Below are 23,897 nucleotides of genomic sequence, written 5' to 3'. Positions count from 1 at the left end.
TGGGCCAATAAAAGTAGGCAGCTTATTGGGTCATGTGTGGGGCTATCCATTGGGTGTCCCCGATCGATATCTGGCCGAAAGTCGACCAAAGGCAGATTGGGCAGGGTAAAAAATCCAGTCGGATAGCAGCTGCATCTGTTAGTTGATGCGGTCCCACAATCTGACGGCCTGTATCGCCTCCATTCTGATCCGATCATTGGACCCTAGGGCCCACAATCGGATCAGCTCGATATCACCCAGCTCAATGTGGGCATATCAGGAGAGATCAAACAAGCAGATCTCCCTGTGTGTGGCCACCTTTATTTTGCATTTGATCAGACTACAGGATGGGTAATCCTTTGAAGAAAGCAGAAACTAGAGTTTGGGTCATAAAAACTCAGGATGTCTCCTACCTGACTAAGGATTATTACAATCATTTGAAGTAGGCAGGAACTAAGAAATGTGTAAATGAATGTGTACAGCTGTAATTGGACAATACCACAGTTATCAATGGTAAGCACCATATGTAGGGAAAGATATATTATATACATACTGTATATTCATACATAGGCCCGTACATTATACTACATTAAAGCTCATGCAACTCCCAGGGTGAGACTCCAGGCTGACTGTATTACCACAACAAAACAGATCATCTCTTTGCAGCAGTAGGTTATTAAGAGCCAGCAGTAGGTTATTAAGAGCCAGCTGTCAGCCATCTTTGTAATGAAGGATGATGTTTATTACCATGTTATGAGCTATGGGTGGCACTAACCAAAGGCTGGACCTCTTATGGGGGCTTGAGACAGGGGTGCTCAGCCTGTTGACCAATTTGGGTGAGAACTGAGGAGAATGGCAATTTTCTCTCCTAAATAAACCTGAAAGTCCAGCTAGAAGTACAGTTAGGGTGAGATATGGGTGAATACGTATTTGCTGCCCTTGATACTCTTGCAACTATGGCTGAATGAATAAACAAATGTTTTCCTATAACTGTATTCATTTCATGAGCTAAAAATGGGCCTGGCAGGGTTGCCACCGAGACCGAGAAATCCGGACAGGACATCCTCAAAGTGAATGACATGGCGATCAGCCAATCACTGATCGCCACGTCATCAGTCACGCCCCTGATGTCACATATGTGCATATAAAATTAGTATGTGTATGGTGGTCCTATAAGCTTGACCCTCTTCACAACCTAATGCTGTATTGCCCATTATATGGTATCCATTTAGCCTAGGGTTGCCACTTTTGGAGGCTGCTAAGTCTGAGCCGGGGGGTGGGCCTCTGATGTCATGAGGCAGACCAGTGATTTTGCAGGGCAGACTGGATGATGTCATGGTGTTATTGGCCAATTGCGCAATCAGTTTAGGAGAATCTATACGGCCCTTATACCTCCTGGGCCCCCCTCTGTAGTTACGCCCCTGGTGATGGGCAAATCTGTACCGTTTTGCTTCATGCAAAAACTTTGAAAAAAGTTTTTTTTTAACATATATTCATTTAATTTTTAGACTCACTGAACATATTGTCCTATTTTGGGCTACTTTTGGAGTGCATCTTGACTAGTTTTGGGCTGGTTTTGTAGCTGACTTTGGCTGGTTTTGAAAATTAGAACCGGCAACCCTGAGGTGAGGGTACCTACAGAGTAATGAGACCCTGCAAATGCTGATAAGCAGTTAAAAATTACAAATAGTGATGGGTGAATAAATTTGACAGGCACGGATTTGCTGCAAATTTCCGCATTTCGCTGGCGGCGAATAAATTCCTGAAAATTCGCCAGCATTAAAAAAATTTTGTAGAAGATTCACAAATTTTTCGGCAAAGCGAATCAGGACAAATTCGCCCATCACTGGTTACGATATGTTCTAATAAAACAAAATACTTATTCTCATGTTTAAGAAACCTTAAATGATGTTTGTGGGGCACCATAACTTATTTTATAACTTTCAATGGCCAACAACATCACTAAACAGCCCACAGAATGTCCGTAGCATTAACTTGCGGGAGGCCCTTCTTAAGCAGCTACGGACTACAACTCCCAGAAGGCAGTAACAGAGGAAGAGTCACACGATCAAATATAAAACGACTTCATATGGGTTTCAGTTTGTATATTCATTTTTGGAATATTCTGTTCTGCGCGGAGGTTCGTTTCCTGATTTGTGCAAATACTTAGGGGCACATTTATCAAGGGCTGAATTTCGAATACATATGAGTTTTTTTTTAACTCACATGAATTCGATTTTGCTCGAAATCCTCGACTCGAAAACTCGAATCGAATTCAACCAAACCCGAAAACAACTCCAAATTCGTCACTGCACCTCTCACATTGTCTTATATGATAATTCGGCAGATTTTAGCTGGAAAAAGTCGTATTTGAGTTCTTAAAGGGCCAGAATATGATAAATCTTGAAATTCGAATTGAAACTCAAATTGAGTTTGGATAATTCAGAATTAGAATTTGAGAGTTTTGACCATAAAAAAATTGGAATTTTCTATTTGACCTTTAATAATTCTCTGCTGTAAATTACTGAGGAGCTATGGGTGTCGTTGCCCTTTCTTGTGGCAGTGTATGAGGCTGAACGGCATTATTAACAAACAGTTCACAACTTTTCATTCACAGCCTGAGTCATTTTGTGTGTCCTACTGTTAATAAGTAATGTTGCTCATTTCCGCCTCAAAATAGAGAGTTGGGAATAGATGACGCAGAGATGCACCAGAAGATTAGACAGTTTATTTCTGGCAGTTTGAAAGTCCGCACATGTGGCTCGCCGTGATCGTATAGTGGTTAGTACTCTGCGTTGTGGCCGCAGCAACTCCGGGTCACGGCAGTTGTTTTTCATTTCCGTCTTATTTTGATATTTATTTTTCTGGAACTGGATGTACAATGCCGCATGTTCAGTAAAGCATCTCATTAGGTTGTGAATGTTATATATCGGTATGACTGGTAAGTCTCACAGCCTTCAAAATAAAAAGCTGCGCCCAACGTGGGGCTCGAACCCACGACCCTGAGATTAAGAGTCTCATGCTCTACCGACTGAGCTAGCCGGGCTGATGCTGAAAGACCCCATAACACACCATTGCCCCTCAGTAATGAAAAAGCTTTAGCAACAGTTTCTCTTTTCACATCTGACTGAATATCCCCATTGAGCGGCTCCACACGTCATTTATTTATGTATAAATATTTTGGACTTCAGACAGTAAAACTAGCAGGTCTGGTCTATCGTAAGCCTATATTACTCACACAGTTTGAGCACTGTTTTAAAAAGAAACTCATTTTTATATTTACAATTCAGTAATAAAACAACTTTCCCTGACCGGGAATCGAACCCGGGCCGCGGCGGTGAGAGCGCCGAATCCTAACCACTAGACCACCAGGGAAGCTTAGTTTGCTAACACTAGGCATGAGAATAGCGAAAACACCAAGCAACCACACTGTTGCGCACGCGCGTTACCGTTTACAATGCGCACAACCTCTCATCCACGCCCCCTTTAGTAAAAAAAATAACTCGATTTATTCCTCAACAACCAATCCAACGCGCGTATGATTTCCCGCCCTTCTGTTAGGGTTTCCGATTGGCTGCTTTCTCGGTAAACTAGTTCGCACAATGGCTAAAGCCTGAGCAGGGACTGGCCAATGGGAAGCGCTTCGGTGACGGAGTGGTTTGTGAGGGCGGTGCTTGGCCTGACGCAGCAGGAAAGATGGCGGACGAGGAAAAGCTACCGCCCGGGTGGGAGAAGCGCATGAGCCGAAGCTCTGGTACATAATATACAGAGGCGCCGTTGTGTCATTGAGTTAGTGCCGTGCTTGTTTGACCTGTAGTCGCTACCTGCTATAGGCGGTGCTGTGAGGATGTAGAACTACAATTCCCAGATATCCTTGCGTTTAATAGTGCGGCCTCGTTTGTCTGAGGAATGCGGCGTCCAATTGATTTATTATAACTACTATTATAACTACTATTATAACTACTATATGATTATGTTGCCCTTATGGAAACTGTGTGGTGTTTTCCTACTACCAGACCCTTTCACTGCCATTTGTCTGTGTCTGACCTGCCCGTGATGAGACTCTCCTGATCCCTCTGTGTCTGATAATAGCCTGCTCCCTCCTACTTCTCTATTGTATTGTATTGTATGTCTCTAACTGGCAATGTTCTACAGCTTAGCACTGAGTCAGCTGTCTATAGTAATTCTATAGTCTCTGGGAAGGGAGTGTGACTGTGGGATAGCAGGTATAGTAGGGAGAGATGGTGTCTATAGTAACAGTGGATAATAGTCTCTGGGAAGGGAGTGTGACTGTGGGATATCAGGTATAGTAGGGAGAGATGGTGTCTATAGTAACAGTGGGATAATAGTCTCTGGGAAGGAGTGTGACTGGGATAGCAGGTATAGTAGGGAGATGGTGTCTATAGTAACAGTGGATAATAGTCTCTGGGAAGGGAGGTGACTGGGATAGCAGGTATAGTAGGGAAGATGGTGCCTATAGTAACAGTGGATAATAAGTCTCTGGGAAGGGAGTGTGACTGTGGGATAGCGGTGTTAGTTAGGGAGAGATGGTGCCTATAGTAACAGTGGATAAATAGTCTCTGGGAAGGGAGTGTGACTGTGGTGATAGCAGGTATAGTAGAGGAGAGATGGTGCCTATAGTAACAGTGGGATAATAGTCTCTGGGAAGGGACTGTGACTGGGGATAGCGGTATAGTAGGGAGAGATGGTGTCAAATAGTAACAGTGGATAATAGTCTCTGGGAAGGGAGTGTGACTGTGTGATAGCAGGTATAGTAGGGAGGAGATGTGCTATAGTAATATTTGGTTTTAATAGTCTCTGTCGGAAGGGAAGGTGACTGTGTGATAGCAGGTATAGTAGGGAGAGATGGTGCCTATATAACAGTGGATAATAGTCTCTGGGAAGGAGTGTGACTGTGGATAGCAGGTATAGTAGGGAGAGATGGTGTCTATAGTAACAGTGGATAATAGTCTCTGGGAAGGGAGTTGTGACTGTGGAATGCAGGTATAGTAGGGAGAGATGGTGTCTATAGTAACAGTGGGATAATAGTCTCTGGAAGGAGTGTGACTGTGGGATAGCAGGTATAGTAGGGAGAGATGGTGCCTATAGTAACAGTGGATAATAGTCTCTGGGAAGGGAGTGTGACTGTGGGATAGCAGGTATAGTAGGAGAGATGGTGCCTATAGTAACAGTGGATAATAGTCTCTGGGAAGGGAGTGTGACTGTGGGATAGCAGGTATAGTAGGGAGAGATGGTGCCTATAGTAACAGTGGATAATAGTCTCTGGGAAGGGAGTGTGACTGTGGGATAGCAGGTATAGTAGGGAGAGATGGTGCTATAGTAACAGTGGGATAATAGTCTCTGGAAGGAGTGTGACTGTGGGATAGCAGGTATAGTAGGGAGAGATGGTGCCTATAGTAACAGTGGATAATAGTCTCTGGGAAGGGAGTGTGACTGTGGGATAGCAGGTATAGTAGGGAGAGATGGTGTCTATAGTAACAGTGGATAATAGTCTCTGGGAAGGAGTGTGACTGTGGGATAGCAGGTATAGTAGGGAGAGATGGTGTCTATAGTAACAGTGGATAATAGTCTCTGGGAAGGGAGTGTGACTGTGGATAGCAGGATATAGTAGGGAGAGATGGTGCCTATAGTAACAGTGGGATAATAGTCTCTGGGAAGGAGTGTGACTGTGTGATAGCAGGTATAGTAGGGAGAGATGGTGCTATAGTAACAGTGGATAATAGTCTCTGGGAAGGACTGTGACTGTGGATAGCAGGTATAGTAGGGAGAGATGGTGTCTATAGTAATATTAGGGATAATAGTCTCTGGGAAGGGAGTGTGACTGTGTGATAGCAGGTTTTTTGGGGAGAGATGGTGTTTATAAACAGGGGGAAATAGTCTCGGGGGAAGGGGAGGTACGGGGGGATAGCGGTTTAGTGGGGGAAAAGGTGCCTATATAAGGGATAATAGTCTGGGGAAGGGGGATTTGGGGGATGGGGATAGCAGGTATAGTGGGGAGGGGCCTTTTAAAAAAAACAGTGGATAATAGCTCGGGAAGGGGGATGGACGGGGGGATAGCGATAGGGGGGAAATGGTTTATAGAAAAGGGGGATAATAGTCTGGGGAAGGGAGTGTACGGGGGATAGCGGGTATAAAAAGGGAGAGATGGGCCCTAATAACAGGGGGATAAATCTCTGGGAAGGGGTGTGACTGGGGGTAGCGGGTATAGTAGGGAGGAGGGCTTAGAAGGGGGGGAAATAGTTTTGGAAAGGGATGTGACTGGGGGATGGGGGATAGTGGGAGAGTGGTGCTATGAAAAAGGGAAAATAGTTTTGGGAAGGGGAGGGGACTGGGAAGCGGTTAGGGGGGAAAAGGGGGTCCCATAGTAACAGGGATAATAGTCTCGGGGAAAGGGGAGTGGACTGTGGGTAGCAGGTATAGTAGGGAAAAGAGGGTGTTAAGTAAATGGAAATAGTCTGGGGGAAGGGGGAGTGTGATTGGGTTTGCGGTATAGAGGGGAGAGGGTGTTATAGTAAAGGGATAATATCTCTGGAAGGGGGGGATGTGGGATACAGGATGAGGGAGAGATGGTGCCTTAGAACAGGGGAAAATGTCCTGGAAGGAGTGTGATTTTTGGGGAAAAGCAGGTATAGTGGGAGAATGGTGCCTATAGTAACAGGGGATAATATTCTGGGAAAGGGATGTGACTGGGGATAAGGAAAGTGGGAGAAGGGTTTGTCAAAGAAAATTTGGGATAATACCCCTGGAAGGGGGAGTGTGATGGGAACAGGTATAGTGGGGAGGTGGTCCCTATAAAAAACGGGTAATGTCTCGGAAAAAGGGGGAGGGTGACTGGGGATAGCGGTATAGTAGGGAGAGAGGTGCTATAAAAACGTGGATAAAGTCCGGGGAAGGGATGTGCTGGGTAGAGGAATAGGGAAAAGGGCCCTTAAAAAAACGGGGGGGGGAAAAAAAAAGGGTAAAAAAAAGGGAGTTTTTGGTGTTTTTTTTTAGTAAATTTAAAGGGAAAAAATTTTTTAAGTCGGGGGGAAAAAGGGGGTGGCCCTTTTTTTGGAAGAGGTATTTGTGGGGGAGAGTTTGGTTTTCCTTTTTAAATAGTAACAGGGGAAATTAATTATTTTTTGGGAAAAGGGATTTGGTTTTGGATTTTGGGGGAAAAAGCGGGTTTAAAATTAAAAGAAGATTTTGTCTTTTTTTTTTTAAAAAGTGGTTTCCCCCGGGGGAAAAGGGGAATTTTTTGTTTTTTTGGAAAATTTTAATGCGGGTTTAAAAGTGGGAGGGGAAGGGTTTTGGTTAAAAATTAAGTGGGGGGAAATTTAAATTATTTTGGGGGAAAAAAGGGGGGGTTGGGGTTTTTTTGGGATCAAAAAATGGGGGGGGAAAGGAAAAGTGGTTTCTTTAACCCATTGGAAAAAAATTTTTGGGAAAGGGAAAAAGGGGGGAACCTTTTTGGGAAAAAGGGGGGGGGTATGGGGGGGGGAAAAGGGGGGTTTTCCCTTTTTAATAGTAACAGGGGGATAATAGTCTCGGGGGAGGGAGTGTGACTGTGGGATAGAGGTATGTAGGGAGAAAATGTTTGTAAAAAGGGGAAAAAAATTTTTTAAGGGGTTTTAATAGTTTTTAAAGGGGGGAGTTGACGGGGTTTTTAGCAGGAAATAGTGGGGGGGGGGGGTTTTCCTTTAAAAGTAACGGGAAAATTAATATTTGGGGGGAAAAAAGGGAAAATTTTTGTGACTGGGTTTTTGGGGGGGGGGTTTTAAATTAAGGGAAGGAAAAAATTGGCCCCCAAATATTAAACCAGTGGATAATAGTTTTTTGGGAAAAGGGAGTTGACTGTGGAATAGCAGGTAAAAGTAGGGAGGATGGTTCTATAAACAGGGGGATAATAGTCCCCTGGAAGGAGTGGGGGACTGTGGGAAAAGAAAAGGTTTTAAAGAAAAGGGGAAAAAAAGTTTTTGGGTTTTTTTTCCAAAAATTTTTAAAAAACAGTGGAAAAATTTGGTCCCCTGGAAGGGAGTATGAACTGGGGTGGGTTTGGGCAGGAAAAATAAAGGTAAGGTAGAAGAAATGGGTTTTTTCCTTTTTAATTTAAACAGTGGAATAAATAGTCTCGGGGGAAGGGGCCGGTGGACTGTGGGATACCCAATTTTTAAATAAGAAAAGGGAGAAAAGGGGGTTGTTCCTTGTAAGTTAACAATTTTTGGGAATAATAGTCTCTGGGAAGGGGGGGAAAAATTTGAAACTGTGGGGAAAGAAAAAGGTTTTTTAGTGGGGGTAAAAAAGAAGGGTTTGGCAAAATTAGAAACATTTTTTTTGGGTAATTAATGGGTTCTCTAAAAGAGGGACTTGTAAATTTTTGTGGGTTTTTAAAGCAAGGAAAAATAAAAAAAAAGGGAAGGGGATGGGTTTCAAAAATTTAAGAAAAACAGGGGGAAATTTAATAGTCTTTTTGGGAAGGGGGGTTTTTGGAATTGTGGGAAATGCAGGTAAAAAAGGTAGGGAGAGGGAGGGTTTTTGTCTTTTTTAGAAAGGTTTAAAGGGGGCTTGAAAGGGGAAATGTAATTGTAATCACCCCGGTATAGAAAAGAGAGGGTTCAAAATAATTTTAACCCCAAGGGGTTTTAATATCTCGGGGAAAGGGAAAATTACTTTTTTTTAAGGTAAAAGGTTAGGGAAAAAAATGGGTGTCTATATTTAACCATTTTGGGAAAAATTTTAAATTTTTCTTTTGGAAAATTTTTTGATTTTGTGGGATAAGCAGGGTTTAATAGAAAAGGGAAAAAAGTTTTTGGGTTTTCTTGGGGTAAACAGGTGAAAAAATTTTAAGCTCTGGGAAAAGGGAGGGGTTGACTGGGGGATAGCAGGAAAATGTAGGGAGGAAAGGGTTTTTTGTTTTTTTTTAATTTTAACGGGGTGGAAATTAATAATTTTCTTTTGGGAAAGGGGGGTTTTGATTTTGGGGTGATAGCAGGAAAATAGTAGGGGGGAGAAAAAGTTTGTCCAAAAATATTTTTAACAGTGGAAATAAAAAGGTTCCTGGAAAAGGGGGGGTGGGGCCCCTTTTGGGGGATTTGCAAGGGTTTAAAAAATTTTTTTAGCGGAGAAAATGGTGGCCCCTTTAATAAGGGTCCCCAAGGGGGGTTTTAAAAGTTCTTGGGGAAAAAAGGGGGGTGTTAAAAAAACTGTGGAAAAAATGGGCGGGTTATAGAAAGGGGAGAAAAAATTTGGTTGCCTAAAAATTTTAACAGGGGAAAATTAATGGGTCTTTTTTGGGAAAAAGGGGAGTTTTTTGAACGTGGAATTTTTTCCCCCTTTTTAAAAGTAGGGAGAAAAAATTGGGGGCCAAATTAAGGAAAAAAAGGGGTTGGGATATATTTTCTCTGGGAAAAAGGGAGTTGACTGTGGGAAAAAGGGCAGGTATAAAAAAAGGGGGGAGAATTGGGTTTTCTATAGTAAAATTGGATAAAAAAGTTTTCTGGAAGGGATTTTGACTTTTTGGGATAGAAAGGTTTTTAGAAAAAGGGAAAAAGTTTTTGGTTTGCCCTTTAAAAATTTTAAAAATTGGAAATTTTTAAGTCTCTTGGGAAAGGGAAAAAAAAAAAAGTATGATTTTTGTGGGAAAAAGCAGGTATTTTTTAAAGGTTTTTTTGAATGGTGTTATTAGGAAAAAAATTTTGGGAAAATTAAATTGTTTGGAGAAGGGTTTTTTGGTGACTTTTGGGATTTTAGCCGGGGGTTTTTATATGAAAAAGGGAAAAAGATGGTTTCTATAGAAAAAACCAGTGGATTAAAAAGCCCGGGGGGAAGGGATTTTTATGACTTTTTGGATAGTTTTTTTGTATGGGTAGGTAAAGAGGGTTGTTTTTAAAAAAAGAAAACATTTTTGGGGGTAAAAGTGCTTGAAAAGGGACTGGACCTTTTTTTCCAAAATTAATGGGAAAATGGTTCCCCAAATTAAATGGGATAAAGTCCTGGGAAGGGAGTGTAAACGGGGGGGATAAGGGGAAAAAATTAAAGTAAGGGAGGAAAAATGGTGTTTTTAAAAGTAAAAAAGTGGTTTTTTAAATACTCGGGGAAAAAGGGATGTGAGGGTTTTTGGTTTTGCAGGTTTTTAGAGGGAGAAAATGGTTTCTTTGTTTTTTAAAAATACCTGGGAAAAAGTAAAAAAACTGTTGAAAAGCCGGGTAAAAGGTGGTAAAAATTTTGGTGCCGCTAATTAAAGGGGATAAAAACCCCGGTGGGTAAGGGATGTAAAACTGGGGAAAAAAGCGGGGTTTTTTAAAGTTAAAGGGAGAGTTTTTGGCCTATTTTTTAAAATGGTTTAAAGGGGCCGGAAGGAAATTAAATGTGGGTAAAAAAGGTTTTATTTTGGGCGAAATTTTCTTTAGTAAAAAGTGGGAAAAATTATTTCTCGGGGGAGGGGGGGTAAAACATTTTTTTGGGATAAAGGTTTTTAAAGTGGCGAGGGGGGTTCAAGAAAGAGTGGAAATTAATTTTTCGGGGTTTGGAAGGGAAAAAAGTTTTACTTTTTTGGGTTTTAAAAAAGGTTTAATTTTTTTTGGGAAAAGGGGTTTGGGGCCCTAAAAAGTAAAGCGGGGTTTAAAATAGTCCCCCTGGGAGGGGAGGTAAATTGGGATACGGGTTAAATATTAATAAAGAAATTGGGGTGTCTTTTTAGAAACCAGTGGGAATAATAGTCCTTTTAAAGGAGGACCTTGCCCCTTGTAAAGGGCCGGAAAATATTTGGGGGGAAGATGGGGGCCAAAAATAGTTAACGTTTTTTAATTTTCCTGCTTAAGGGAATTTTAACTGTGGGAAAAGATGGGAATAGTGGGAAAGATGGTTCCCTTATAGTAACCCAATAATGGCTTTGAAGGGGAGTTGAAACTTTTTGGGTTTAGGGGTTTATAGTGGGGAGAGATGGTTTCTATAGAAACCCAAAGTGGGAAATACTAGTTTTGGGAGAGGGATTTTGTGATTTGTTGGGTGAAAAGGTATAGTGTAAGAAAAATGGGTGCCCCAAAATTAGGTAAAAAGTTTGGGAAAATTAGTCCTGGGAAAAAGGGATTTTGATTTGGTTGGGATGGGAAAAGGTATAAAAAAGTGGGGGAAAAAATGGTGTCTATTTTTAAGCATGGGATAAATGGGTTCTCGGGGAAAAGGGGAGTTTTGATTTGGGGATAGCAGGTTTTTTTTAGGGAAGTGGGGGTTCCTTTTTTTAAAATTAAAAAAGGTTGGGAAAATTTTAATCTTTTTGGGAAGGGGGGGTTTTTTTGGCTTTGGGAAAGGGCGGAAATATTTTTTGGTAAAAGGTTTTGGTTTGGTCTAATTTGGGTAAAAAGGGAATTCTTGGAAGGGGAAGTGTGACTGTTGGGAATAGCAAAAATAAATTGGGGAAAGAGAATTGGTTCTTTTTTAGTAACATTTTGGGATAAAAAATCCTAAGAAGGATTGTTTGGGGGATAGCAGGTTTAGTAAGAGATTTTCTAAGTAAAGTGGTTAGTCTTGAGAAAGGGATTGTAAACTGGGGGGATAGCAGGTATAAAAAAAAGGGAAAAGGGGAAATGGGTCGGGGGGGAATTTGGGATAAAAAAAGTCCCCTGGGAAGGGAGGTGCTGTGGGATCCCCAGGGTTTATTTAGGGGGGGAAGTATGGTTTAAAAACATGGGTTTAATTTAGACCCTCGGGGTGGAAAGGGCTTGGAAACTTTTTGGGAAAAATTACCCCAGGTTTTAAGGGGGGTGGGAATGGTTCCCCTAAAAATTTTCCCCTGTGGGATAATTTTGGGTCTTTTTTGGAAGGGAAAGGTTGTGACTTTTTGGAAAATTACCCAAAGGTATTTATTTTAGGTTTAGAAAATTTCTAATTTTTAAACAGTGGGTATAGTTCCTCTTGAGAAGGGACTTAATTTTGTGGGAATAAATTTTTATTTTTTGGGGGAAAAATTGGTTCTTTAATTAACATTTGGTAATAATCCCCCTGGGGGGGGTTTGGTAAAACTTTTGGGATACCCCAAAGGAAAAGTGGGGCCAAGAAATGCGTTTTATGGGAACCCCCATTTTGGTTTAAAAAATTAGTTCGGGAAGGGGAAAAAGTTGTTTTATTTTTGGGGAATGGGAAAAAGGTAAAAATAAAAAATTGGTTTTTTCCTTAAAAAAGAAAAACGGGGTTTAAAAAAAAAGTTTTTGGGGAAAGGGGAAATTTTGTTTTAATTTTTGGGTTTTACCCCTTTTAGAAAAGGATGGTTCTTATGGGAAAAAAAGGGGAAAAATTTTTAAAAATCCCCTGGGAAAGGGAAAAAGTTTTGTTTGGGGGAAATCCCAAGGTTTTATAAAAATTTGGAATTTTTTTTAAATTTGGCTTTTTTAATTAAAATTGGAGTAAAAAATTTCTCCCGGGGGAAAAAAAATTCCCCCTTGTGGGTTTTAACCGGGTTTTTAATTGTAGGGAAAAGAGGGTTGCCCCAAGTAAAACATTGGGAAAATAAAAGTTCCTTGGCTGGGAAGGGAAGTGTAAACCCGTTTTGGGTTTTAAAGGCGGTTTAAGGGGGGAAAGGGGCCTTTTGGAAATAAGAAAAACCCAATTGGGAAATAAAAAAGGCCCTCTGGGGGGGAGGTAAATTTGGGGGGGTTTTCCCCCCAGGAAAAATTGGGGAAGGGGGGGGGTTCCCTTGGGGGGAAAAACCCCCAGGGAAAAAATCCCCCCCCCCGGGGAAAAGGGGTTGCCCCTTGGGGGTTTAACCCAGGTTTTGGTGGGGGGGAAAAAGGGTTCTTTTTAACCCCAAAGGGATTGGGGGGCCCTGGAAAAGGGGAGGAGGGAAATAGGGGGGTTTGTATTTAAAAGGGTTTTGGGGCCCCTTTTTTTAAATTTTTGGGGAATTTTAAAAAGCCCTCGGGAAAAGGGATGTGATTTGGGGGATAGGGGGAAATATTAGGAAGAAATGGTGTCAAGTTAACCCCAGTTTTTTTAAAATTATTTTACCCTTTTTTTGGGAAAGGGGGTTTTTGATTTTGGGATACTTAAAAGTAGGTGAATTTGGGTTGGGGCCCCCACTTTTAAAAGAACCCTTAGGGGGAAATTTGTTTTAGAAATTACTTTGGGAAATGGTTTTTAATTTTTTGGGAGAAAATTTTCCCCTTTTATAACGGGGGAAAAAGGTTTTTTGGGGGGAGGTGTGAGTTGGGGGGGAATAAGTTTTTTTAATTTTGTAAGGGAAATTTTGGGGGTTCTTTTTTTAAAAGGGGATTAATAGTTCCCCCCTTTGGAAAGAAGGGTTTTTTGTGGGACTGTGGGGAAAAGCGGTTTATTGGGAGAATTTTTAAGGAAAAAGGGGAATTATTTTCCCCTGGGGGGATTTCCTGTGTTTAAAAAGGGGTTTTATATTAGAGATTTGTAAAAATTGTAAAAAAGGGAAATTTTTTCCTGGGAAAATTTTGTGTTTTGGGGAATGGGGGTTTTTGGGAAAAATTTTTTCCCCAATTTGTAAAAGGGAAAATTTTCCTCTGGGGAAGGGAGGTGTGAGTGGGGGGAAAAAACAAGGTTTTTTATAGTAGGGAGGTTAAAAATGGGTTTTTATTTTTAAAACAGTGGGATAATAGTCTCTGGGAAGGGAGTGTGACTGTGGGATAGCAGGTATAGTAGGGAGAGATGGTGCCTATAGTAACAGTGGGATAATAGTCTCTGGGAAGGGAGTGTGACTGTGGGATAGCAGGTATAGTAGGGAGAGATGGTTCTATAGTAACAGTGGATAATAGTCTCTGGGAAGGGAGTGTGACTGTGGGATAGCAGGTATAGTAGGGAGAGATGGTGTCTATAGTAACAGTGGATAATAGTCTCTGGGAAGGGAGTATGACTGTGGGATAGCAGGTATAGTAGGTAGAGATGGTGTCTATAGTAACAGTGGGATAATAGTCTCTGAGAAGGGACTGTGACTGTGGGATAGCAGGTATAGTAGGGAGAGATGGTGTCTATAGTAACAGTGGATAATAGTCTCTGGGAAGGGAGTGTGACTGTGGGATAGCAGGTATAGTAGGTAGAGATGGTGTCTATAGTAACAGTGGGATAATAGTCTCTGAGAAGGGACTGTGACTGTGGGATAGCAGGTATAGTAGGGAGAGATGGTGTCTATAGTAACAGTGGGATAATAGTCTCTGGGAAGGGAGTGTGACTGTGGGATAGCAGGTATAGTAGGGAGAGATGGTGTCTATAGTAACAGTGGATAATAGTCTCTGAGAAGGGACTGTGACTGTGGGATAGCAGGTATAGTAGGGAGAGATGGTGTCTATAGTAACAGTGGATAATAGTCTCTGGGAAGGGAGTGTGACTGTGGGATAGCAGGTATAGTAGGGAGAGATGGTGTCTATAGTAACAGTGGGATAATAGTCTCTGGGAAGGGAGTGTGACTGTGGGATAGCAGGTATAGTAGGGAGAGATGGTGTCTATAGTAACAGTGGATAATAGTCTCTGGGAAGGGAGTGTGACTGTGGGATAGCAGGTATAGTAGGGAGAGATGGTGTTTATAGTAACAGTGGATAATAGTCTCTGGGAAGGGAGTGTGACTGTGGGATAGCAGGTATAGTAGGGAGAGATGGTGTTTATAGTAACAGTGGATAATAGTCTCTGGGAAGGGAGTGTGACTGTGGGATAGCAGGTATAGTAGGGAGAGATGGTGCCTATAGTAACAGTGGGATAATAGTCTCTGGGAAGGGAATGTGACTGTGGAATAGCAGGTATAGTAGGGAGAGATGGTGCCTATAGTAACAGTGGATAATAGTCTCTGGGAAGGGTGTGTGACTGTGGGATAGCAGGTATAGTAGGGAGAGATGGTGTCTATAGTAACAGTGGATAATAGTCTCTGGGAAGGGAGTGTGACTGTGGGATAGCAGGTATAGTAGGGAGAGATGGTGCCTATAGTAACAGTGGGATAATAGTCTCTTGGAAGGGAGTGTGACTGTGGGATAGCAGGTATAGTAGGGAGAGATGATTGGAGATGAGGATATCATTAGTGAGCTGATGGGCTTGCCTGATGGGTCTGCATAGGGTCATATTAGGATCTGCTTGTTGGCTCAGGGCTCAGCCAATTTCAACAACCCAATCAGCACTTTATGAATTCCTGTATGGGCGTTATTATTGGTGTGTTTGTTTGAATACAGCCCTCACTAGCACTAGTCGGTTCTTTTTGTGGGAAGAAGTAGGAGCCAGACACCCTGTTGGTTACAGCATTAGGATGTTGGCAGAAGAGACGATGTTGTGAGTTTTATTTGTACACAAGGATGTGCTCTTACATCTCTCATGTGCTTTGTCTTTATGTACACCACAGGACGTGTGTATTATTTCAATCACATGACTAATGCCAGCCAATGGGAAAGGCCCACTGCGGGTGGGAAAAATGGCCAAGGGGACCCTGGTAAAGTGCGATGTTCTCATCTACTTGTGAAACACAATCAGTCGCGGCGTCCTTCATCATGGAGACAGGACAACATCACACGCACCAAGGACGAGGCCCTGGAACTCATTAATGGTGGGTAAGGAATGGGCTTGTGTTTTGTGCCACTCTGCTCTTTAGATGGTGAATGGTCCAAGTTTTAAACAAAAGTTTGAAACATTTTGGTATTTGAATTTTCTAATTTCTTTGCGAATTTGGACTATTCACTACACAAAAAAAAAAAAGCTTGAAATTCAAAATTTTTTACTTCGTATTTTCACTTTGACCCTTGATAAATCTGCCCCATAGTGTCTTAGTGAAACCAATTATCACTATTGTCTCCTTTGTAGCCGTGACAAGTAGCCGCTACTAGTAACTCTTCACCCTTCGGGTGCTGGCACACTGGGAGATGAGTCGCCCAGCGACAAATCTTCTCTACTGCAGATAACTAATCTCCTCAAATGCCTTCCTGCCGCCAAGAATCAATCGCCGTAGGATGGCGTACGTATTGCTTTGGTTTTCCAAAGTCGCCCAACGTTTTCACGTGAGACACAAACTGTTCAGTGAGCAATTGATCCTTAAAGTGCATCTCCGATTTGAAAACAAACCGTTCCACGTGGCTCCCCTCCCCTCAAAAACTGCCTGCTAACCAATCAGTGGAAACCAGGAGCGTTGAAAAGCAGGAAGTAGAGTTCTGGCTATTATGTTACACATCCTGTCACTCCAGCCTTTATACATTACATTTTTGGCTAACTAACTATATTAGAAACATTTTTTATTTTGCAAGTTTTTATTTTTATCCTTTAAGCACCTCTTCTCTAGTGTGAACAACCCCAATTTGGCCAGTCTTTCCTCATAGCTAAGATTTTCCCTTTACCAGCTTAGTTGCCCTTCTCTGTACCCTCTCTAATACAATAATGTCCTGTTTGAGTGATGGAGACCAAAACTGTACGGCATATTCTAGATGGGGCCTTACCAGTGCTCTATAAAGTGGAAGAATGACCCCTTCCTGCCGCAAATCTCTGTCCCTTTCAATACGGGCCATGCCCCTTTTAAATACGGGCCATGCCCCTTTTAAATACGGGCCATGCCCCTTTTAAATACGGGCCATGCCCCTTTTAAATACGGGCCATGCCCTTTTCCATACGGGCCATGCCCCTTTTAATACTTTAACCAAAAGGAAATGCAGATGTAAGCCCCTAGCCAGTATTCATTCTATCTGACCTTTTTCAGTGGTTTCAGCGTTATTCAGAAATATAACAAAGTATTTTAATGTCCAGGCTACATCCAGAAGATAAAATCGGGGGATGAGGATTTTGAATCTCTGGCTTCTCAGTTCAGTGACTGCAGCTCAGCTAAGGCCGGAGGTGATCTGGGCAGCTTTGGGAAAGGTAAGCCCAATTTAAAGGAGCACTTCCAAGAAACGCATATCATTTTTTATTCAGTAAAATAGGTTTGGATGGATTAGAAGGGCCTCTGTTTGCTGTATAATGAGATTTGTGTGGCCAAAAATAGTACATGGGTTCCGAATGCTTTCTTTAAAGGGCACCTGATACAATATTGTTCCCCCAGAGAGTGTAGGCTAATAAAGCCGGCATTTTGGATGGGGGGGATATAGTGGTGCTCATTTATACACACTGGTTGCCGAGGGTTACTGTGCAGGTGTAAATTTGCCAATCACAGGTCACAATACTAGCTTCTGTCACTGTATAGAGCAGTGATCCCCAACCAGTAGCTCGTGAGTAACATGTTGCTCCCCAACCCCTTGGATGTTGCTCCCAGTGGCCTCAAAGCAAGAGGCAAGTTTTAGTTGCATAAAAACCAGGTGTACTTCCAAACAGAGCCTCAATGTAGGTTGCCAATCAACATAGGGACTACTAAATGGCTAATCACAGCACTTATTTGGCAGCCAAAGAACATTTTTTCATGCTAGTGTTGCTCCCCAACTCCTTTTACTTCTGAATGTTGCTCACGGGTTGAAAAGGTTGGGGATCCCTGTTCTAAACTGATGGAACATGGTTTTTTTCTTTTCTTCAGATCACAAATCAAACATAATACCCTTAGAAAACAGTTATCAATCTGACACATAAAGATAAAAAGAGAAGTAAGGTTAGTTTGAGACAAAAAACTATAACAGAGAACATTTAAAGAGACAACACTAATATTTCTGTTAACACAAGAAAGACAAGTGGAGTGAATTAACCTTATTCACGAGTAACCCATTCACAAACAGAAATACACAAGAGAACTAATGTTACTATGAGAATAATAACAAAGAAGACAATGTTAGGATAAGATATGAATAGTGACATGATAGTCTAAGACAAAATGACAATATTTTAGTGATAGACACATAGAACAAATATTATATTACAAGAGGTACCTATGAAAACATATAAACATTAAAGAGAACCAAAAACAGTAAGGTAAACATATTCATTACAGACACATCAAAGTCATATAACCGTCAAGTCCTTTTCTTTCTAACATACACACAAGTATTACATTCAAAATATGCTCTAACAGACCTGTAGGATGCAAAAAAAACTTAGCAGCGAGCGATTAACATTAGTTTATAAAACAAACAGGGCAAACAGACATATAAACTGGAGTCACCTGCAGGAAAAAATGATGTTATACTTTTCTCTGTAATTTAGAACAGACTTACAATTGAGTGGAAAGGGAGAAAATAGGTTTGAAGTTGCAGATGGACAACACCTAGATGTTTGTATGGCTCTCGTTTTTCATCTGACAATTCAAACGGACAGGAAAGTGATTCACACTTCACACTCTACAGAATTTCCTTCAGAAAACCTAGTTTTCCGTATTTCTGGCCTGCTAGGTCGCCCCATAAACAGGAACCACAGAAAAACTCCTAAACAGCAAGCAGACTCTGAGATAGAGCCACAAATTCTCTCGTACACCATCACACAGATGACAGTTACACTAAAGTTATTCACGCACTCGGCTAGGCCAACATTCAACATTCATGGATCCTTTTGCATTCATCAAACAACATACAGTACACGTGTAATTTCTATTTCAAGATGTTTTAGACTACACTTCATGATAAGGAATAAGAGACGTAGAAAATACAAAAACAGGAAGGAAACTACGGATTCCTATCATGAATGGCAGATAATTTCAGCTGATTAACACAACAATTAACAAAACAATAGGCAAAAAGAAGTTAGAAAAAACATATATGCCCCACCCAGGGGCACTTACACGCGTGAATCAACCATCCGGGAGTAAAGCTCCAAGGAAAACCGTCCGGGAGAAGAAATATCCACGGGTACACTACAGACATCCGGGAGCAAAGCTCCTCGGGTACACTCCAGTAGCACAGCCTGGAGCCCTCCATTGCCTGAAAAAAATGACTGGAAAAAACTGGATCACAGTCGGCAGGTCACCATATGATGGTATTTTTAGTAGTACCATTTTGACCTCGTGTAAGACAAAACTCAGTAAAGGAAAACCTTTAGTAATAGTCAGGCAATTTATTCTTACATAATACAATAATAACAGTTTTGTCTGGGTAAGCTGTTGGAGTAACACACAGAATGTCAGCCAAGGACTTACCAAAGACACACCTCTTGGTCCAGGCATTATATAGCTTTCAGAAGGCATTTACAGTAATTGTGACAAAGGGTTCACGGAAATACCATACATAGTCTGACTCCTCCTTGTACAATTAATGTCTAAATGATTTACTTAGTCTTACATGTTATCAAAGGAATGTTGTAACATACTGTGCCTAGCTCCAACGGTCCACAACCTCGCAATCAGCTATTGGCTAACCAAGGCCATTGTGGTATTTCCAGTAATTTGAGCAGCACTTCTGCAAAAAGGGGCCCCACCAGACAGACTGGCGTTATGCTGACACTCTGGAATTTTAAGTAAGAGTGATGATCTTTTGTTTGTATGGCCTAGTATAAGCTATATGAGTGACCATTGTCCACAGTAGACCATTAGCCCTTATAGTCCATCCTGCCTTGGGCCCTATAGCGTTATGGCGTCATAGAGGGTGGGGGTGACAAATATCAACCCTCTGACACTAGCCATTCGTCCGTCTTAGGATTTAGACCGTTCCAGATATATATTATATAAACAGGTGGTGCTGTTGTACCAAAACCTATTCATATTAACGGTACATGTATCCCTTAAAGGGATAGCAATTTTTTTTTCAAAACACATCAGTTAATAGTGCTGCTCCAGCAGAATTCTGCACTGAAATCAGTTTTTTCACAAGAGCAAACTGATTTTTTTTTTTTATATTTCATTTTGAAATCTGACATGGGGCTTGACATATTCACAGTTTCCCAGCTGCCCCCAGCTAAGGTGACTTGTGCTCTGATAAACGTCAGTCACTCTTTACTAATGTACTGCGAGTTGGAGTGATATCACCCCCCTCCCTCCTCCCCCCCCCAGATCAACAGAACAATGGGAAGGTAACGAGATAGCATCTCCCTAACCAAAGATAACAGCTGCCTGGTAGATCTAACAGCACTCAATAGTAAAATCCAGGTCCCACTGAGACACATTCAGTTACATTGAGTAGGAGAAATAACAGCCTGCCAGAAAGCAGTTCCATCCTAAAGTGCTGGCTCTTTCTGAAATCACATGACCAGGCAAAATGACCTGAGATGCACCTACACACCAATATTACAACTAAGAAATACACTTGCTGGTTCAGGAATGAAATTTTATATTGTAGAGTGAATTATTTGCAGTGTGATTTATAAATAAAAACGACATCATAAAAATCATGACAGAATCCTTTTAGTATCTTGGAATAAAAAATAAATAATGAATGTACATTGCAAAAGTGCTTAGAATAGCACTCATCAATTTTACATTCACTTATTTTAAAGGTTTACTTATCCTTTCATTATTATTATTATTATTATTATGAAAGAACTTAGTCCTACATCTATAACCTGTGCTAAGGATACATCTGGCTCAGTAACTTCATTTCTCCTGCTCTCTAGGCGCAATGCAGAAGCCCTTCGAAGATGCTTCCTTCGCTCTGAGGCCTGGAGAGATGAGTGGCCCCGTCTTCACAGAGTCCGGCATTCACATTATCCTCCGCACTGAGTGATTCCACTTTTATATAATGGGAACTCTCGCTGCTTCAGAGAGGGAAGAAAGGGAATTAGATGTGGGGAGGAGGGGGCTGGATAAGGGATAGGGTAGTCTAGTAAAATACAGGCCCAGTTCTGCTCAGTGGGTTCAATCAGTTATTGGCCATTTAAGTATCCTCATTTATGGAAGTTTGTGTGTCGTTAGCAGGGGATGTGCATGAAGGGCTTTGGGTTGTTTCTTTCATTACCTCCAATTCCCCCAGACAATTAGTTCTTGTCTCAGAACCTTCCCGATCCATCAGGATACTCTTTCTAGCTCCTGCAGTAATGTGAATGGCACAGCATGAGATCCTGAAGGCCATGCTCTCCTGTAGCCAAATGAACATGCTTGATTAGGCAGCAGAGACCTAGAGGCAATATATATTTATTTTTCATGTGAGCCCTTTTGATTGGTAACACCTATCCCCTACATTCTATATAGAATCCCTGGGAGAGACTAATTACTTAGTGTCACTTTCTCTCCCACTGCAAGAATGTATATTTAACAGAGACCTCTCTCCTTCCTTATAAACTGACAATATAAGGATCATATTGAACATAGGTGTGTATTTCACTCTAGCTAGGCTGCGGCTATCTTGTAAGGGTTTTATATAGGGGGTTACCTAATTCATTTTGCATGTTAAAGGAGAAGGAAAGCTACCAAGGCAGTTTATTGCCAATAGATTAACCATAATAGTGCAAGCTAGAATGCTTTATTTATTCTGTAGAATGCTTTACCATACCTAAGTAAACGGCTATATAAGCTCTCTGTTTGTTCAAGATAGCAGCTGCCATTTTGGTGTGACATCACTTCCTCCTTTAGTCTCTCGTAGCTCTAGGCTCAGATTACAGCAGTTAGGGGAGGGGGAAGAGAAGCAAACTGAGCATGCTCAAGCCCAAGCCCTGGAGGTTTATGCTGAAAACAGGAAGTCTGATACAGAAGCCCATGAGTACACAATAGAAGGAAAGAAATGTGCTGTTTCTTTTGACAGAGGACTCAGAGCAGCATTACTTTGAGGGTTTACTGGTGTATTTATATAGACCTTTCTGATGAAGCTTACTTAGTTTTAACCTTTCCTTTAAGACCCTTTATAAAACTAAACCGCTTCAGCTACTTTCAATGTAAAGAAAGCTTAAGGCCTCGGATTGATCATGCCCCCTTGTAACTACTTTCAGAGGAAACTGCAGAAAGGTACGTCTCGGGAATCTCCTGAGGGAGCGATCAAGGTGAATTTTGCATCTGCACCCACCTCCGCTGTCTCTGATGCCTTTCCCACGTAATGCTTATACCTTTTCTTAAAGGGGTTGTTCACCTTTTAATTAACTTTTCGTATGATGTATAGAGTGGATGAATGACATATAGAGTGGAATTCTGAGACAATTTGCAATTGGTTTCCATTTTTTATTATTTGTGGTTTTTTTATTTAGCTTTTTATTCCGCAGCTTTCCAGTATGCAGTTTCATCAATCTGGTTGCTAGGGGCCAAATTACCTTAGCAACCATGCATTTGTTTGAATAAGAGACTGAAATGTAAATAGGAGAGGACCTGGATAGAAAGATGAGTAATAGAAGGTAGCAGTAACAATACATTTGTAGCCTTGCATAGCATTTGTTTTTTAGATGGAGCCAGTGACCCCCATTTGAAAATTAGTAAGAGTCGGGGAAAAAAAAGGCAAATTGTTCAAAAACTATAAGAAATAAAGACCAATTGAAAAGTTGTTTAGAATTAGCCATTAGTCAACAATATTTAGCAAGTGCTTCTTGTACATGGATAGCTGCTTCGGGCAACCGTTTTTAACTCGTTATGCTGCTCCAGTTCTCTAAATGAAGATTAATTTAATACCTTGATTCACTTTTCTGAGACTGACAAAAGGACATTTACTTGCATCAAAGTTTTTTTTTTTTTTTTTTTTTGTTTTTTTTTTTGTTTTTTGAGGCTACAAAATGGCCTACTTCTCTTTATTTGATCGGTGATCTCATCCAGTTGTAATGAAGGTTATTACATGATTTGTGTCAGAGCCAGTGTAGCTGAGCCTGGCATGGGGGCAGATGCATGGGTTTAAAGGATCAGTAACATCTTTTTTTTTTTTATTACTTAAAAAATTTGTTAGTGTAGAAAGAAAAAACAAAACAAAAACACAGTCATATTAAACTTTTAAATCGCTAAGGCTTTATTAAGGAATAACTTGCCGAAACTCCGCTTGCGCTTCTCTTCAGAAAAGGCGATCTGACGATCCATCGTGCATCGCTCGATTTCTCCTCCCTGGCTATCTCCTATAAGGAAAGCAGGGAGGAGAAATCGAGCCCGGCATGATGGATCACATTTTCTGAAGAGGAGCGCAAGCTGAGTTTCGGTAACGTATTTCAAAATTTAAAAGTTTAATATGACTTTGTGTTTTTTTTTTCATTCTACACTAACTAAATTTTTTAATAAAATCAATTTGTTACTGGTCCTTTAAGGCAGTAGTAACTAGAAGTTCCTTCAAATTGTTTAGGGTCCCTAAATGTAAAGAATACTTTTATCTATAACATATGTAAAGGAATTGTTGAGTGTAAAAGTAAAAACTGGATAAATAGGCTGTGCAAAATAAAAAAATGTTTTCAATATAGTTTTATTGCTATATTAGAAACATTTTTCATTTTGGACATACTATCTTGGTATCTAGTTTTTTTTTGTTTTTTTTTACACTGACTGTTCCTTTAAGCTGCAGTGGCTGGGCCCCCAGCAGTTGCATCTTACACTGTACTTACACCCCTAGTTTAATGCTTTGCTGTCTTCTATATCCCCACAACTACCCATGGTGACTGTTACAACTGTATGTTTCATATATCTGTAACCTTATGAGTTGAGGGGGGCACTGACCAAATGTTGGACCACAAAGTGGGGCATGGAGCCCGATTCTGAAAACCTCAATAGCTTGAGCATGTAAAGGATGAAATTACGGCTAAAGGCTAAGCTAACACCATCCTTGGTTCTGAAAATAAAACAAAATTTTGTGCTGTGGTTTATAACTGTTCATTTTTTTTTCCTGTAGAATTTGAAACAAATGGCATGCCTTCATCATAAAAAGACTTTAGTGCTATATTAGACTGTATTTGTAAGTAATATTTAGGGCTGTGCTGCTGTCACAATCTGTTCCCCCTTCTGAATTGTAGTTGGCTCCTGCATCATCTGCCTTCCAATGTTAGCACTTAAAAATATGTACTAGCACCAAAGGGTGCAGACATTGCTCCTGCTGCGCTCCTGGTGGAGTCCTGCGCTGAGCCATTTTCTAAGACCCGAAACCGCGTATTTACCCACTTTGATCCACTACCCCACTCGCAACTGCCATCAAACAGGAAGTGATGGT

At 41.1% G+C, this 23,897-nt stretch overlaps 1 protein-coding gene and 2 non-coding genes across 3 annotated transcripts; 1 reads left to right on the top strand and 2 right to left on the bottom strand.

Moving 5' to 3' along the window:
- Positions 1-2,952: 2,952 nt before the first annotated feature.
- On the bottom strand, positions 2,953-3,025 carry trnak-cuu. Its single transcript has one exon. It is a non-coding gene; the product is annotated as a tRNA-Lys (tRNA).
- Positions 3,026-3,282: 257 nt separating this feature from the next.
- Positions 3,283-3,354, bottom strand: trnae-cuc. The gene has a single exon. It is a non-coding gene; the product is annotated as a tRNA-Glu (tRNA).
- A 280-nt stretch (positions 3,355-3,634) lies between these two features.
- pin1.S (peptidylprolyl cis/trans isomerase, NIMA-interacting 1 S homeolog) lies at positions 3,635-22,666 on the top strand (the record flags this gene model as incomplete). The annotated part of the gene is given in 4 exon segments (NM_001095559.1): positions 3,635-3,733; positions 15,320-15,520; positions 16,705-16,815; positions 20,416-22,666. Coding segments are annotated over 4 exon segments (480 nt in total). The 3' UTR covers positions 20,526-22,666.
- Positions 22,667-23,897: the final 1,231 nt, after the last annotated feature.

This window comes from Xenopus laevis, chromosome 3S (genome assembly GCF_017654675.1).
Source record: "Xenopus laevis strain J_2021 chromosome 3S, Xenopus_laevis_v10.1, whole genome shotgun sequence".
NCBI classification, from domain to species: domain Eukaryota; kingdom Metazoa; phylum Chordata; class Amphibia; order Anura; family Pipidae; genus Xenopus; species Xenopus laevis.
Note: the sequence above shows the minus strand (reverse complement) of the source record. Positions and strands in the feature narration are given on the sequence as shown.